The sequence below is a fragment of the Dryobates pubescens genome, chromosome 10 (assembly GCF_014839835.1).
Source record: "Dryobates pubescens isolate bDryPub1 chromosome 10, bDryPub1.pri, whole genome shotgun sequence".
NCBI lineage: Eukaryota > Metazoa > Chordata > Aves > Piciformes > Picidae > Dryobates > Dryobates pubescens.
This window is the reverse complement of record NC_071621.1, coordinates 33840793-33857865: the sequence shown is the minus strand read 5'-3', so window position 1 is coordinate 33857865 and position 17073 is coordinate 33840793. Positions and strand designations below refer to the sequence as shown.

Below are 17073 nucleotides of genomic sequence, written 5' to 3'. Positions count from 1 at the left end.
CAGGGTGCAAGAAAAGAGCTGAAATAAAAAAGGAAGAAAAACCAATGCACGGAAAAAGATCTGCATGGAAGTGAAATAAAGATTGAAAGAAGTGGATGGAAGAGTCAATCCATCAGAGAACACAGACAACAATCATTGGGCTCACCTCTGCACTGTGTTTATTTACACTTAGTGGCTGACAAGTAAGGTTGGTGCTTCCCATCCATCTCCTGCCTATGCATTTAGGTGTGACAGAGCACACTCCACCACCACCAGTCAGGAGATCTCACGGAAGACTTCACAGGACATTCTGAGGGCAATTTCATCTCAGGACTGACTCTCAGTGCCTCAAACTCCTACTTCAGAGGGATGCTGTGCTATTTGCCTCTTCACAGTCTTTCATATGGGGTTTATAGGCACAGGATTTTAAGTGCCCCCCTTAAAACCACTCATCTTTCTCAACAAAAGAAAGTCTCATTGCTAGTTTTACTCACCCTGATCTTCTCAAGATTGCTGTTAAGTTCATGAAGGAGGCATGCACACAGATGCATTAAAACAAGGGTTTCAAAACTGTTTTAAACTGCATTTGTTGAAAGAAATTAAGCAAATTAAAAGGCTCACAGACACAGAAGACATCATTGTAAGGTGCTCACTGTTATGTCCTCCTCTTATCTACTGACAACAAAAACTCAATACAGTCATGGTCTGGGGATGCAGTGGGTTGAAGTTCCCCACCCCCAGCATTAACTTTGCCAGACCAACTCAGTTAGAAGCAAATGAAGCTGTATTTACAAGCAGAATCTCCACTCTACAATGGAATGCAATGAATATGTACAAAATACCCAGGAGTTACAATATTATACAGATATTTACAATCAGCAAACAACACAAAAATCCCCCTGGTCAGAGACCAGGGAAGCTGTTCCACTGCCTCCCCCCTGCCTGCCCGGCTCCAGGAGAGGAAAGCAGCAGTAAGAAAAGCAGTGGATTAGACTTAGGGAGTTGATCTCTTCTCCCAGGCAACCAACACCAGAACAAGAGGACACAGTCTCAAGCTGTACCAGGGGAAGTTTAGGCTGGAGGTGAGGAGAAAGTTCTTCCCAGAAAGAGTAATTGGCCATTGGAATGTGCTGCCCAGGGAGGTGGTGGAGTCCCCATCACTGGAGGTGTTCAAGAGGGGACTGGACGTGGCACTTGGAGCCATGGTTTAGTCATGAGGACTGTGGTGATGAGTTGGACTTGATGATCTTTGTGGTCTCTTCCAACCTTGGTGATTCTGTGACTTAGCCAAGGCCAGCTAACAAGCAGCTTATCTCTCCCAAGAGAAAGCCAAAAGAGCAGAGATCAGAAGAGACAGAATTGTTATGGTACAGCCATCTCATTCTAGGTATTTACCCACTGGATTTGTTTAGAATAATCTTTTGTTTTCCTTTTCACACCCAATAGTGAGTGATTTCTACTTTTCTGCTTGAAATCTGTAACTAAATTTCAAAGGCTGAGCCCAAAACCCCCACAGGGGAATACACAGCTTTATTTTGGATTTAACTTTCTATTAAGATGAGAGATGACTGTACAGATCTCCTCAGAAAATGAATGAGGCACAGGAACCTTGCATGCCATTTAAAAAAAAGAAGATGCCAGACATCTTTTCAGCCTCTGGCTGCAGATTCCAAATTACTATCCCAAAACATCTGTAACCTTCCTAGGTTCTCATCCTCTTCCACATTTATTGTGTGGGGAGGTTGTGAACTTTTGCAGCAGCTGTATGAAGGTAAATCAGCTATGAAAAGACATGATGCAGAATAGAGTAGACCAGAACAGAGTAGACCAGACCAGAACAGAGTAGACCAGACCAGAACAGAGTAGACTAGAGTAGACTAGAGTGGACTAGAGTGGACTAGAGTGGACTAGAGTGGACTAGAGTGGACTAGAGTAGAGTGGACTAGAGTAGAGTGGACTAGAGTAGAGTGGACTAGAGTAGAGTGGACTAGAGTAGAGTGGACTAGAGTAGAGTGGACTAGAGTAGAGTGGACTAGAGTAGAGTGGACTAGAGTAGAGTGGACTAGAGTAGAGTGGACTAGAGTAGAGTGGACTAGAGTAGAGTGGACTAGAGTAGAGTGGACTAGAGTAGAGTGGAATAGAGTAGAGTGGAATAGAGTAGAGTGGAATAGAGTAGAGTGGAATAGAGTAGAGTGGAGTAGACCAGACCAGGTTGGAAGAGACCTTCGAGATCATGTCCAACCTATCATCCAACACCACCTAATCAACTAAACCATGCAACTGAGCACCCTATCAAGTCTCAAGGGTGCTTGGTTCTGAACTTTTGCAGCAGCTGTATTGAGGTAAATCAGCTATGAAAAGACATGATACAGATACCCCATGCTGATATCTGATCATGATTTCTAGTCTTTCAAGCAACCAGGACAGCTTAAAATGGCAAGCATCGCTCCATCTACCCATCCCTGAATTAGAAGTGACAACAGGAGATTATTACTCATTCAGTCAGAGCATTTGTTTGGCCCTGAGAGAACTGGCTTTCATCCAAGAGATAGCAAACTTTGGTTAACACACATGTAAATGTTTTATTTCTCTTGGAGCTGGCAATTTCACAAAATGAAATCCTGAATTAACAATGACCCTGGTTTTTCTGCTGACACTTCTCTGGGCTGCAGAGCTGGTGAAAGCCTTTGCAAGCTTTTTCACACCAAGTCCACAGGGGGGAAAGTCCCCTTTTCTTTTGTGAGTGTGACAATTTCACTGTGGAAACATGGAAGCTTTTATATAAATATTAATCATGTAAGCTGTCCTGGAGTTAAGTGGATGGAGACTGGCTTATAGAAGATTGCAGCACTGGCTTTGTAACAGTGAGATGCACAGAAATGGTTTTGCAAACACTGCTCTGAACAGGCTGTTCCTCAATACAAGAGCCGTGGTGCCAGAACTAGATTCAACGACCCCAATATTTAATCTGAGGTTACTGTAAAAGAGCACTTCACTCCTGGGAGGCATTCTGTCCCTTGAATTTCTGGTGCATGTGTAAAGGAAAAGGAAAATGCAATTTTCCTCCAAAATTGCCAATAATTTGAACTGACAGGTAGAGAGGAGACTCGGGAAAGTGATGCAGGTTCAAGACAGAGAGGCAAATAAACCAGCAGTGGTTTAGCAGAGCTGTTTACTGACTAGTTCAGAACCTGAACATTCTAAATAAAGCCAGGTCTACTGCCAGGTGTGCTCACCCTCTTGAGCATGGCTCACCAAAATGAACAAGAGAGACAACAAATCTGTGCATCTGGAGGTGAGGACAGCACTCACCACCTTCAGCAGGACTTGGAGAGCTATCTTCTTCCTACAAAGAGCTAGAGACATCAGAAGAGATCTAGATGTACTTATTGCTCCCTAGATACAGGTCACCAACCATCACTTACCCCTCTGTCCAACAGAGAAGGCAGATTTTTTCTCTTCCCCCCTCCCTATATTTTCCCCACAAATTAACCAAACCTTGAAACTAGAACACAAAACAGATTCTGAGAAGGGGGAGAAGCAGAGCCCTTTATCCACTGTTCTGTACCATATGTGTCACCTCATTTTCCTTGGAGGCACACTGAAGTTTTTATCAGCTAGGGATGCTAGCAACAGTTCAAAATTGTTTAAAAAGAAACGAGACACTATCAATATATTCCAGAACAGCAAGTTTAGAAGGAAATACAAAAGAATCATAGAACCAGTAAGGCTGGAAAAGACCTCAGAGATCATCAAGTTCAACCTGTCACCCAATGCCTCAGGACTAACTAAACCATGGCACCAAGTGCCACAGCCAATCCCCTCTTGAACACCTCCAGGGATGGTGACTCCACCACCTCCCTGGGCAGCACATTCCAATGGCAAATCACTCCTTCTGGGAAGAACTTTCTCCTCACCTCCAGCCTAAACTTCCCCTGGCACAGCTTGAGACTGTGTCCTCTTGTTCTGTTGGTGGTTGCCTGGGAAAAGAGACCAACCCCCACCTGGCTACAACCTCCATTCAGGTAGTTGTAGAGAACAGTAAGGTCACCCCTGAGCCTCCTCTTCTCCAGGCTAAGCAATCCCAGCTCCCTCAGCCTCTCCTCAGAGGGCTGTGCTCCAGACCTCTCCCCAGCCTCGTTGCCCTCCTCTGGACACACTCAAGTGTCTCAATGTCCTCCTTAAATTGAAGGGCCCAGAACTGGATGCAGTAAAGAAGGTAGAAAGCACTAGCTAAGATCACAGTAACTTGCTAGAGCCCACAGGTATAAGTGTGCAGCACTTAAAACCAACCAACCAATCAACCAACACTATCAGGACAGCTGCAGTCAAAAGTCACCTCCTCCAAGTGAAATGAAAGATTGAAGATGAACAAACACTGCTCAGAAGCAACAACTACCAACACAAGACATCTTCAAAAGATACAGAGCTGTGCACATCTGGCAAAAGCTGAGGAGAAGTTCAGTTTCCATCTGGCAGCTCGTCTCAGTTTGCTACTACAGTGCTTCACAGGTTTCAGTCAGGTTTCTCCACAGAGATGAACTGCTTTGGATATGGAATGGACAGCAGATTTGTATTTCATGGAGATAAGCACATCAAAGACTGCTGGCACTAGAACTGATCTGCCCCACATTCTCCATTTCAACAGGAAAATCATTTAGAATTTAGTTCATTTCCACTAACTAAAACTACTTCTGAAGTATTTTTCACACTGACTTTCCAAAATGTTATGGATTCTACTTTTTGTTTAAGCTGCAGAGAGGATCACTACACAGCAAGCACACCGTCTAGTACTTGACAATACTTTGCCTTGAACCTCAACCCTAACGCTGCACTTTCCTCTGCTGCTTTCACACAAAACATGCCCTCCCTCCTCCTGTATGCTGCTGCTCACATGGCACTTCAAAATCTCACAAGGAAGCCTGGTGACTGAAAGGGCGACACAACAGTGCAAGACAGCGCCAGGTTCAGCGCTGAAGAAGACTTCACAACGTGTTCCAGGGCACCACTTCGAAGCTCAGGGTTCTGCGTGGCTGAAATGAATACACATGCCTGGCAGAACTGCAAGAGAAGGTGCCTCTTCAGAAGATGACAGCACTATTACCAGACAAGCTACCAGTTAGACATCACTGATTATCACACTGGACAGAGATTTTAACTCATCTAGAGAGCAGACAGCTGATGGGATTCCCTAATGGGCTTCTCTCGGCTTCACTGGGGCTGATGCACACTGCATATAGGATTTAGAAAGGGATTTTTCCACAAATAGCTCACACCACGCTGCTGCAGCATGCTGCTACCACCTGGGCTTACATAAAGTACTACAGAGGAAGCCAGAAGTCACATGAACAGCCACTAAGAGGTTAATCATTAAATTCAAGCTATGCCAGGGCAGCAGGGCCCCTCAGTTTAGGAAGGATGTTGACTTGCTGGAGCGTGTCCAGGGAAGGGCAACAAAGTTGGGGAAGGGTTTGGAGCACAAGCCCTATGAGGAGAGACTGAGGGCTGCTTAGCCTGGAGAGAAGGAGTCTCAGGGGTGACCTTATTGCTGTCTACAGCTACCCTAAGGGAGGTTGTAGACAGACAGAGTTTGGTCTCTTCCCCCAGGCAACCAGCACCAGAACAAGAGGACACAGGCTCAAGCTGCACCAGGGGAGGTTTAGGCTGGAGGTTAGGAGGAAGTTCTACACAGAGAGTGATTGCCCATTGGAATGGGCTGCCTGAGGAGGTGGTGGAGTCACCATCACTGGAGGTGCTCAGGAGGAGACTTGAGAGGGTGCTTGGTTGCATGGTTTAGTTGATTAGGTGGTGTTGGGTGATAGGTTGGACACGATGATCTTGAAGGTCTCTTCCAACCTGGTTTATTCTATTCTATTCTAATATATTGAGCTTGGATAAAGGTAGCATTGATTTTCCTAAAGAGGTTTCATCCCTTAACTCCAGACTTGTGATTTCATTTGATAGTACAAAGAGTTAACCCAAATTTACTACCCAAACAGAATTCTTTTTTCTTTCCTACCCAAGAAGAAACCAACCCATTTAAAATGCAGACAATATGGTAGCCCCCTCTCCCTTTCATTGTTCTTTCCCCTCTGAGAGAAATTGAACTTCACAGGACTTCAAACCTCAGGGGAAGAAAAAAAACCAAAACAAGCAAATGAAAAACCTTTAAAAAAAAAAACCCAGCTCATCTTTATTCTAAAAGCTTTCTCCCAGCACTGAAAATCCAATGAATATTTTCTCCTAACTACTTTTATCTCTGCATTGTTCTTAATGCTTTCCTAGAAAGGAGTTTCTTTAGCACACAAGTGAAAACCTTCAGTTTGATGAAGGGATGGGAGCTGTTTTCAGTCCAGTCAGTGAAAAGACAGGAGGTAAGCATTTGGATACATCACATGACCCCAGCTATTTCTGCCATAGTTTCTGCTTTCCAACTCTGACCTTCCTGTTTTCACTTTTAAAGACAGCTGACTGTTACAAGCTACACCTTTAAGCAGAAAAGTTACTTCTTTACCCTCCTTCGGGTATGATAAAAACCATCCATAAAAGCAAAGTGATCTGAGTTTCCCATTTCCCACAGCTGCTCTGAAACATTTACTGAACCACAGCAATTATGCCTGTGACAAATGGAGCATCTTACAGACTCAGGGTTCCCTAACTTGCTGAAATTACTCACATCTCTGGGAACATAAAACTTAGTCTATGAAAAAGTGAGGAAGATCAGAGAGATTAAGTTAATCAGAAAAAAGAAGTAATAGGGGGGGAAAAAAAGGCAAACAACTGTGCATCTTTGACAAGAAATTTCTCACTCTCCTATTTTTAAAGCTTTGCCTCTTCCACAGTTAAGCTTTCCATTTATACCCAAAGTCAAGAGTGTGCTGTGGTCAGTTTTAATTAGTTGAAGGGCCAGCCCCATAGAACAAAGCCTATGAGGTGTCCAGTTGATCATTTCCACCTCCTACCAAGCCTCAGCCCTTTGTCAGGATTTCTGTGTTTGTCAGGGTGGTTTTACCTGCCATACAGGGGCAGCCACTTTAGGTGTCAGCCTGTACTAGAGCAGCTCAGGCTCCCCTGAAACTTGTTCTATCAAGATGCATCTGTAATCTTATCCAAGCTTATTGACTCTATGGTTCTATTTTTTTTGAGGATTAGTCCATGACAAATTCCTCATTGAATCTGTCAGTGTAAATACCTTGCAGTGTTATTACCAGAAATTAATCAAATCCTTCCTAATCCAATCAATAACCAGCTGGAGCTGCAGGGGTCTGACATACCTGAGCATGTGGCATAATCCTCCAGCTTGGTGGAGTCACACAATTAGGCTGGATGTTAGGAGGAAGTTCTTCACAGGAAGAGTGATTGGCCATTGGAATGTGCTGCCCAGGGAGGTGGTGGAGTCACCATCCCTGGAGGTGTTTAGGAAGAGATGGATGGGGTGCTTGGTGCCATGGTTTAGTTGATTAGATGGTGTTGGGTGATAGGTTGGACTCAATGATCTCAAAAATCTCTTCCAACCTGGTCTATTCTATTCAGTTCTATTCTATTCTATTGTAATTTTTCCTCATCATGGATACACCTGTGTTTGCAGGCATAAATGGGTCAGCCTGCATGTACTCACCATAGAACTGGATTAGGGAGTCTTTGCTACACCCATTCAGCAGGAAGTAAGCTTTTTCAATCTCTGTGCTTAAGTTTTGAAATCCCCTGAACATCCTGTATCTCTCTTCAGAGAGCAGAAGCAACAACAGCCAGACATGAAAAAGAAACAAAAGTAGATCAGAACATGGAACCTGCTGATTTTTTTCCTTAAGGTCCCTAATGTCTTAAGAATGTATTAGAAGATCATGGTAGAGCTACCTGTGTTTCAGAGAATTACTTCAGAGATGGCTCCTGGTGCAGCAGTTTCTGCTGGAACATTTTACTTTGGCTGTCAGCCAAAATCTTTGCTAGGCTGATGCCAAATAAAAGATAGCCAATTTCAATGACAGATGCTGTTGTGTTGACACATAATTGATACGTTTATATTCAGGGCTCCCTGGGATTCTGTAGCAGCAACACTTTATTCACAAGAAATACAACTGACAGCAGAATTCAGAGACTCCTACTTAGCTGATGCTGTTACACTGCTGGTACTGTGGGTTTGGAGGGAAGAGACCACTATCCAGGGTGGTCAGGAACAGTGGAGACCACAAATTTTCCAGGGCAATGCAAGACAGGGAGATGTCCCAGCAGTAAAAGTTAGCTGGTCCAGCCAGAAACCAGCTGGCTCAGAGAAACAGGAAACCTTCAAGTTTTCAACACAAGTAGCCTATGCCTCTCCTGCACAGGAGATGGAAGTCACAGAAACACCACAGCACTGAGGTAACAGGTACGTCCATAATCTCCTTCTCTCTTTGACTTCTTCAGTTTCCTAGGCAGGGCACAGATTAGCAACCTTTAAAAATACATTTAGCAAAGGTACACTCCAAAGAAAACATCACACACCCCTTCCCTGCATATTCACTCTCCTGTGGATCACTTGAAACAAACTTTCCTAAGTACTATTTATTCTGGAAAGCCATTACATCGCTCCTCGAGCTTTACAAACCTTGGGCACCCACTGTAATTCTTGCTGAGGGCAGAGAATAGAAGAGAGTGGAGTGGAAGAGTGGAGTGGAAGAGTGGAGTGGAAGAGTGGAGTGGAAGAGTGGAGTGGAAGAGTGGAGTGGAAGAGTGGAGTGGAAGAGTGGAGTGGAAGAGTGGAGTGGAAGAGTGGAGTGGAAGAGTGGAGTGGAAGAGTGGAGTGGAAGAGTGGAGTGGAAGAGTGGAGTGGAAGAGTGGAGTGGAAGAGTGGAGTGGAAGAGTGGAGTGGAAGAGTGGAGTGGAAGAGTGGAGTGGAAGAGTGGAGTGGAAGAGTGGAGTGGAAGAGTGGAGTGGAAGAGTGGAGTGGGTTGGAAAAGACCTTTGAGATCATCAAGTTCAACCTGTCACCCAACACTATCTACTCAACTAAACCATGGGGAAACAACCTGATGATGTTAGTGTTTGATGACAACCTACATTTACTTTAGTTTCCAGTAATGCAACATCAAGTCATTGTCACACAATGACTCAAAAACATTGAGGAAGGAAAAATATCACAAACCCATGGAAAAACTCCAGCAACAACTACAATTTGGCACAACAGATAGCAGCCAACAAAGGCCACACAGCAGAGTTTTCAGTCATCTTCCCAGACAGAATATGTAATAGCTCAGCAAACATGCAATGCAGAATAGCCTACCATCAGGCCTCTTTTTGATGAAAAGAAGGCTAAGCTTAAAAATACTTTTTAATTGGATTATATAAAGATTATTAAACACACTTGAGCTTACAGGTGAAGAGGAATCACTAACTGGTAATCTTTTCAGTCTCTGGAAAACATAATGTTGTTTGCAGTTTCTTAAACTGTATTTCAGAACACCAATCACAGCTCAGAAAGCTTCTGCACTGCAATAAGCTTCTGCTGCTTACGGGGCCTTCTCTGGCTCCCAAATACTGGCTATGCTTCTCTGCTAGTACCATGGGAAATAGTTCTTCCTCCAGTCACCATTTTCCTTACCCTGTATGAAAAAAGGACTGATGTTAATTTTTCAGACTCTGCAGGCTGCAGTTCTTTCCTTTAGTTCTTTGTCTCCTGTGCTTCTAAGGGTTGCTAAGGCCAAAACTGTCAGATGACCTCTCTTCACACCGAATTTCTCCTTCAGGAGTGCCCAGCAGAGAGTATAAAGATAAAGTCATGCAGGGGGGAAAAAAAATATGCATTTATCTTCAAAGCTCAAAATCTCCAAACTGTCATTCAGTTCAGTACCATGGTGTATGTAAAATGGCTAGCTTTACATCCTTGAAAAAGCACAAAGTAGTTAAAAAGGTCAAGGAAGTGCTTTGTGTGGAGAAGCTTCAGGGGCCAATCAGTTCTTTTCACTGTTGCAAGAGGCACTGGAAAACCAACCTTTGCCAAATAAAACAAATCCAAGTATTTTAGTACCAAGCACCAAGTGCACATGTACCCTCTTAAAAAGAAACACAAACAACAACAACAAAAAAACCCAAAACACCACAACCAAAAATGCCCAAGACCACATCACACCTCCCCAAAAAATAAAACTCCATGGAAGTTTGCCAAAGTCACAAAGGAGAGTTGAGCCTAACCTCCCTCTGACAGCTGGGTATCTCAGGAACATATACAGAGAGCAAGGAAAGGAACATGAGAAAAACAGCTAAGCCATCTGTCAACAGCTTTGATTTACCAGAGAGTCACAGGGCATGAAGGGCTGGTACACCACAGGCACACCCAATCTTCCCCACTCGTGTTCAGAGAAGATCAGATGCAAGCCAGCTGCAGTTCAAAAGCCACAGTGATTGGCTGGACTGGTGCTGTGCCTCAGCTAAAAAGGAAAAGACCTCTCAGCACTGCATTTTTAAGTTGAGCCCAGCACTGAAATAACAAAGCTAGAAGGCTTACAGAGAAGATCCAATTCCTGTCTGCTTATGTGAGAGCGTGGGCAGGGAAGCATAGGTCAGTCTGCCAGGCACTCTTTATGCATTAGGAGGGGTATAATTAGTCCAGGAGGAGAGCAATGTTAAGACATACAGACTTAAGAGTCATAGACCAATCTGAATATTTCTGCTCCTGAATTTCCTCCAAAGATTTACTGCTACAAGTTTCTTTGGGTATTTGGAACTCCCTTTAATCATGTGCTGTATTTAATAACCTTCATCATGTTCAATAGCAATAACCTGTCCCATTAGAACCATAGAATCAATAAGGTTGGAAAAGACCTCAGAGATCATCAAGTCCAACCTATCACCCGACACCTCATGACTACTAAACCATGGCTTCAAGTGCCACATCCAATCCCCTCTTGAACACCTCCAGGGATGGTGACTCCACCACCTCCCTGGGCAGCACATTCCAATGACGAACGACTTGCTCAGTGAAGAACTTTCTCCTCACCTCCAGCCTAAACTTCCCCTGGTACAGCTTGAGACTGTGTCCCCTTTATGGTGCTGGTGACCTGGGAGAAGAGACCAACCCCTTCCTGACTACAACCACATTTCAGGTAGCTGTAGAGAGCAATGAGGTCTCTCCTGAGCCTCCTCTTCTCCAGGCTAAGCAACCCCAGCTCCCTCAGCCTCTCCTCACAGGGCTGTGCTCAAGGCCTCTCCCCAGCCTCATTGTGCTTCTCTGGACATATTCAAGTGTCTCGATGTCCTTCCTAAACTGAGGGGCCCAGAACTGGACACAGGACTCAAGGTGTGGCCTAACCAGTGCTGAGTACAGGGGCACAATGATTTTCCTGCTCCTGCTGGCCACACTATTCCTAATGCAGGCCAGGATGCCATTGGCCTTCTTGGCCACCTAGGCACACTGCTGGCTCATGTTCAGCCTACTATCCACCAGCACCCCCAGGTCCCTCTCTGTTTGGCTGCTCTCCACCCACTCTGACCCCAGCCTGTAGCTCTGCATGGGGTTGTTGTGGCCAAAGTTCAGCACCTGGCACTTGGACTTGTTAAATGCCATCCCATTGGACTCTGCCCATCTGTCCAGTCGGTCGAGGTCCCTCTGCAGAGCCTTTCTATCCTCTAACTGACCAACATCTGCTCCCAACTTGGTGTCATCTGCAAACTTGCTGATGACTGACTCAACCTCCTCATCCACATCATCAATGAAGATATTAAAGAGGATGGGGCCCAGCACTGATCCCTAATTCTCCAGGCTATTCTTAACAAAGGCAAGGATTTGAAAACTGAAATGGATTCTTACTCCTGCTTCTGCTGTTGGCTTCTGCATTTTGTTCTGTTTGGACACAGAACAGAAAGGTCTCACTTCCTCCCACTCAGGAAGGCTGTGCTATAGCTGGAAGACATGGGGGGAAAACCCAATAAAATTATTATATACAAACCTTTCCGTTTCTCCTCCACAGTTTCTAATGTCATTTAGAAAAGCAAAAGTGTGTTTGCTGGAGATAACTGTACAAGAAGTTAACATGCTAAATAAATTAGCCAGCAGAAAGAAGCAAGTCAACTTAGCAAAATGTGAAAGGCTTAGAAATAGCTCAATCAGATTCCAGAGCAAATCTTACTTCTACAGACACTGTTTCCTATCCTGTTAAATATTTCTCTTACCACTGTGGGAAAGACTTAAACAATGGAGGGAAACTGGCTAGGGCTTGCTCTGCAGACTGAAATTATCTCAACTCAGCAGCAAGAAAGAGCATCAAGACTTCTGGTACAGCACAGGCAGACCCAATCTTCCTCACTCGTGGTCAGAGAAGATCAGATGCAAGCCAGCTGCAGTTCAAAAGTCAGTGATTGGCTAGACTGGTGCTGTGCCTAAGCTACAAAGACCTCTCAGCACTGCTTAGGCAAGAAGTTGACATCCACCCTTTCTTCCATGCTCAAGTCCTTCACCACAGGTAACTTCAAGCAAACTTTGTAACTCAAGTTACTGCTTTCAACAGTTACCAATTCAGTTCAGCTTTTTTTTCTTTCCTGATGGTATGCAGCACCAAGACCTACACTCTTCAAGCCACTTCAAGACAGATGTTTATCCTTCAGTTTTTGTCCTAGAACTTAACTGTATGCTCTCCCAGCCAAAGCAGGCTCAAGCATGGTGGTGGGTGTCATAGGTCAAAGGCTAGACCCAGCACACTAGGAAGTACATTGCTTTCAAACTAGACCTTAATTTGCACAGCCAGCCACAAGTGAATTCCCTGAGCCTTTCTGTGGCATAGCTTCTGGTTCAGAGCCATATGTGAGGCAGGCACCAGTAAGGTCTAATAAAAGGCTCTGGGATCTTGCATCTTCTTTGTATCATGACAGCCATGCACTTAAGCTATGTTTAAGGGTGCACTTTTGTAACTAAAAGCTGCATCCTGCAACTTCACCTGAACAGTTCTTTACTTTTGTTATGCTTTTTGCTGGATGTCAAAGTCAAGTACAAGATCTTTCATGACACAGTGCTGCTATATAAAGTGAAGTAAAGCTGCTATTGACATCTAACTACCAGCGAGCAGCCGTGTCAGCAACAAATATTTTAGAGGCAAAGCACTTCAGTGAGTCTCAATAACAGATTTATAGAGCACATCTTCCCTCCAGACCCAATACTTAACACTGTACCATGGTGAGAGAACTCTTTTCCAAGTGTACAAACAAAGGCAAGGTGTCAAACAAAACCAAACTGACATAGGGTGAAAAAGCAGGGAGACCAATTTATAAACAGAAAGCAGACTCAGAAGGAAACAGATACACACTGAGATTTTTTACATCCCAATCATGACTATCCATACCTCTTGCATGATACAAAACCCCCAATCAACAAGGCCTGAACACAAGGTTTTATATTTAGCAATTAATAAGGCCCAAGGAACCCCATTAAAGACTCTTACCAAAAAGCCTATCTGGAGGCAAACAGCACTTGGAGCATTAAAGCCTCTCCAGCCACCTGCTCTGATTTTACTTGTTTCCAAGCTTGCCATTACTCCAGCTGTGTGGCTCAGTTGGTAGCACATAAGACCCTTAATGGGAAGGTTGTGAGTTCAAGCCTGCAGTGGGCAGTAGTGGCCTCCCTACTCTAGTCATGAGGCCTGTGGTTGGACTCGATGATCTTTGAGGTCTCTTCCAACCTTGGTGATACTGAATCATCAAATCTAACCTATCATACACAGCCAACTCTTCAACTCCTAAGACTTTGGTTTTTTTAGAGCTGCTGATATGCATAAAATTTAAATAAGTAATAATAACTTGAAAATCATAGCTACAGAAGAGTTTATAAGCAAAAGCCAGCAGTGTGCCCAGGTGGCCAAGAAGGCCAATGGCATCCTGGCCTGCATCAGCAGTAGTGTGGCCAGCAGGAAGTCATTGGGGCCCTGGACTCAGCACTGGTTAGGCCACACCTTGAGTCCTCTGTCCAGTTCTGGGCCCCTCAGTTTAGGAAAGATGTTGAGTTGCTGGAAGGTGTCCAGAGAAGAACAACAAAGCTAGGGAGGGGTTTGGAACACAGCCCTATGAGGAGAGGCTGAGGGAGCTGGGGTTGTTTAGCCTGGAGAAGAGGAAGCCTCAGGGGAGACCTTACTGGTCTCTACAACTACCTGAAGGGAGGTTGTAGCCAGGTGGGGGTTGGTCTCTTCTCCCAGGCAACCAGCACCAGAACAAGAGGACACAGTCTCAAACTGCACCAGGGGAGGTTTAGGCTGGATGTCAAGAAGAAGTTCTTCCCAGAAAGAGTGATTTGCCATTGGAATGTGCTGCTCAGGGAGGTGGTGGAGTCACCATCACTGGAGGTGTTTAGGAAGAGACTTGATGGGGTGCTTGGTGCCATGGTTTAGTTGATTAGTGTTGGATGATAGGTTGGAGTCTATGATCTCAAAGCCCTCTTCCAACCTGGTTAATTCTATTCTATTCTAAAAGTACCAACATAATACCCAGTCTCAGTCAAAATGGTTTGGATTTGTCACTGACAGAATCTGAGGGGGCATATCATTCAGCACTCCCCTCATCCCAACAGCTCATTTCAGCCTGAAGAAGTCATTTGTGCCTGCAGCAGGGCAGGCCACATTTCTACTCTTCACACGACACAAGCACATTGGTTTAGGCAGAAGCAGCTTGTGCACTGATGCTGCTCTTTATTTTCCACTCTTTTTGTGAAATACAGAGACAATTTCTGAGCAAAGCCTTTAGGGAAAGAGCTTTACTCAAAATCACTAAGTCCTCGGTCTAGCACCTTAAGAGCAAGGAATGCAAATTGTTTTCAATAAAAGCAGCTGGCAATCAATAAGAAAGGGCTGGTCTCCAAGAGTAAAACTGGTTCCTCTAAGGATAGGAGTTAAAAGGGGAAAAATACAAGATGATGATTAAAGAAAGAAGAAGTGTAAACAAGAAGGGGAAGGGGGAGCACAGAAGGAGAACAATCCAACAATACAACAACCAAAAAAAGAGAAGGAAAAAAAATCAGACAAACTGACAAAGAACAGTTAGGGGTAAAAAGGGAGGAAAAATGCTGCTAACTACAGTGCAAAGCAAAAAGATCACCAGAATAAATCTGATGGAAAACACCTGCAAGCCAGAGACTATAAACATTATGAAAAGGAGCAGATAAGAAGCTAGCTGGCACTAAGGCTTACAGCATCAGTCACAAGTTGACATTCTAGCCCAGTTCACTAGTTTCAGCCCAGTTCAATAATGAGTTTCAGCATTCCTGCTACCATGCATCTGGCTATTTCATGAAACCTTGTATACTCCTCTCATCTTCTGACATAATGCAGAAAGTCAATACCCACCTGAGTGGGCCAGAGCCCACCCTCTCTGCACGCAGCCAGACTGTTTTTCTAAGTCCCTTCAGCTCTGGAAGTCCACAGGTACCTGAAAAGGACTGGGAAAAGCCCAGTGTTACTGCTCATAGAATCATAGATGCACCTGGTTGGTAAAGACCTTAAGATCATTGAGTCCAACCACAACTTAGCATCTCCCTGTACACAACTGCTAGACCGTGTCCCTAAGCTCCTCATCCAAACACCTCCAGGAATGGTGACTCCATCACTGCTGCTCCTCACAGAACTTGTGTTCAAGACTCCTCATCAGTCTCATTGCCCTTCTTGGGACACACTCCAAGACTTCAACATCCTTCTTGTAAGTGAGAGGCCTAAAACTGATCTCAGTATTCCAGGTGCAGCCTCACCAGTGCCAAGTATTGGGGCATGGTCACTTCCATACTCCTGCTGGCCACACTATTCCTGATACAGGCCAGGATGTCGTTGGCCACCAGCCACCTGAGCACACTGCTGGCTCACATTCACTCTTGTCAACCAGTGGCCCCAAATCCCACTCTGCCAAGCTACTTTCAAGCCACTCTTCCCCAAGCCTGTAGCACTGCATGGGGTTTTCGTGACTGAAGTGCAGGACCTAGCACTTGGCTTTCTTGAATGCCATGCAGTTGGCCTCAGCCCATCAATCTAGCCTGTCCAGGTCCCTCTACAGAGCCTTCCTTGCTTCCAGCAGATCAACATTCCCACCCAGCTGTGTGTCATGTGCAAACTTACTGAGGATGTACTTGATCCCCTCATCAAGGTCATGGATGGAGATGTTAAACACGACTGTCCCCAACACCAAGCCCTGAGGAACACCACTTGTGACCAGCCACCAACTGGATTTAACTCTGTTTACCACCACTCTTTGGGCCCAGACATCCAGGCAGTTTTTGAGTCAGCAAAGAGTGTGCCTGTCTACCCCATGGTCAGCCACTTTGTCCAAGAGAATGCTGTAGGGAACTGTGTCGAAGGCCTTACTGAAGTCCAGGTACACAGCATCCAGAACCTTTCCCTCATTCACCTGTATAAAGAAAAACAAGAACTCCTCCAGACTGAATCTTCCTACTATTTTGTGTCTTCCTTTTTCTAAGCCACTTAAAGAGACATTATGGTCACAGAAGAAGCCATCCCATGCAGCTGCTGCACACAGTACTTGATATAAAGGGCAAAATACAAATGTTTTGGCACTGCTTACAACCTCTGCTCAAGGAAAACCTAAAAGTGAAGTGTCTCACTGCAAGCCAGTGTCATAAATCACCCTCTGTCTTCCATCTACAAACCTAGCTTTGGCTTCTGGTGCTATCGACATCATCCACCAAATTCTTGGTTAACATAGAACTAAGGCCTCTACAGGCTTGGGACAGAGTGGTTAGACAGCAGCCAGGCAGAAAGGAGCCTGAGGTACTGGTTGACAGCCAGCTGAACATGAGCCACCAGTGTGCCCAGGTGGCCAAGAAGGCCAATGGCATCCTGGCCTGCATCAGAAATAGCGTGGCCAGCAAGAGCAGGGAAGTCATTCTGCCCCAGACTCAGCACTGGTTTGGCCACACCTTGAGTCCTGTGTCCAGTTCTGGGACCCTCAGTTTAAGAAGGACATTGAGAGACTTGAATGTGTCCAGAGAAGGACAACGAGGCTGGGGAGAGGCCTTGAGCACAAGCCCTATGAGAAGAGGCTGAGGGAGCTGGGGTTGCTTAGCCTGGAGGAGGCTCAGGGGAGATCTTATTGCTGTCTACAACTACCTGAAGGGAGGTTATAGACAGGCAGGGG

At 45.0% G+C, this 17073-nt stretch overlaps 1 protein-coding gene across 1 annotated transcript in view; it reads right to left on the bottom strand.

Annotated features, from left to right (window-relative positions):
- SMCO4 (single-pass membrane protein with coiled-coil domains 4) overlaps window positions 1-17073 on the bottom strand; it is a 59013-nt gene that overhangs the window by 16167 nt on the left and 25773 nt on the right. The window contains exon 4 of the mRNA XM_054164521.1: window positions 16225-16326. Coding sequence (XP_054020496.1) covers window positions 16225-16326 — 102 coding nt within the window. The remainder of the gene's footprint in view (window positions 1-16224; window positions 16327-17073) is intronic.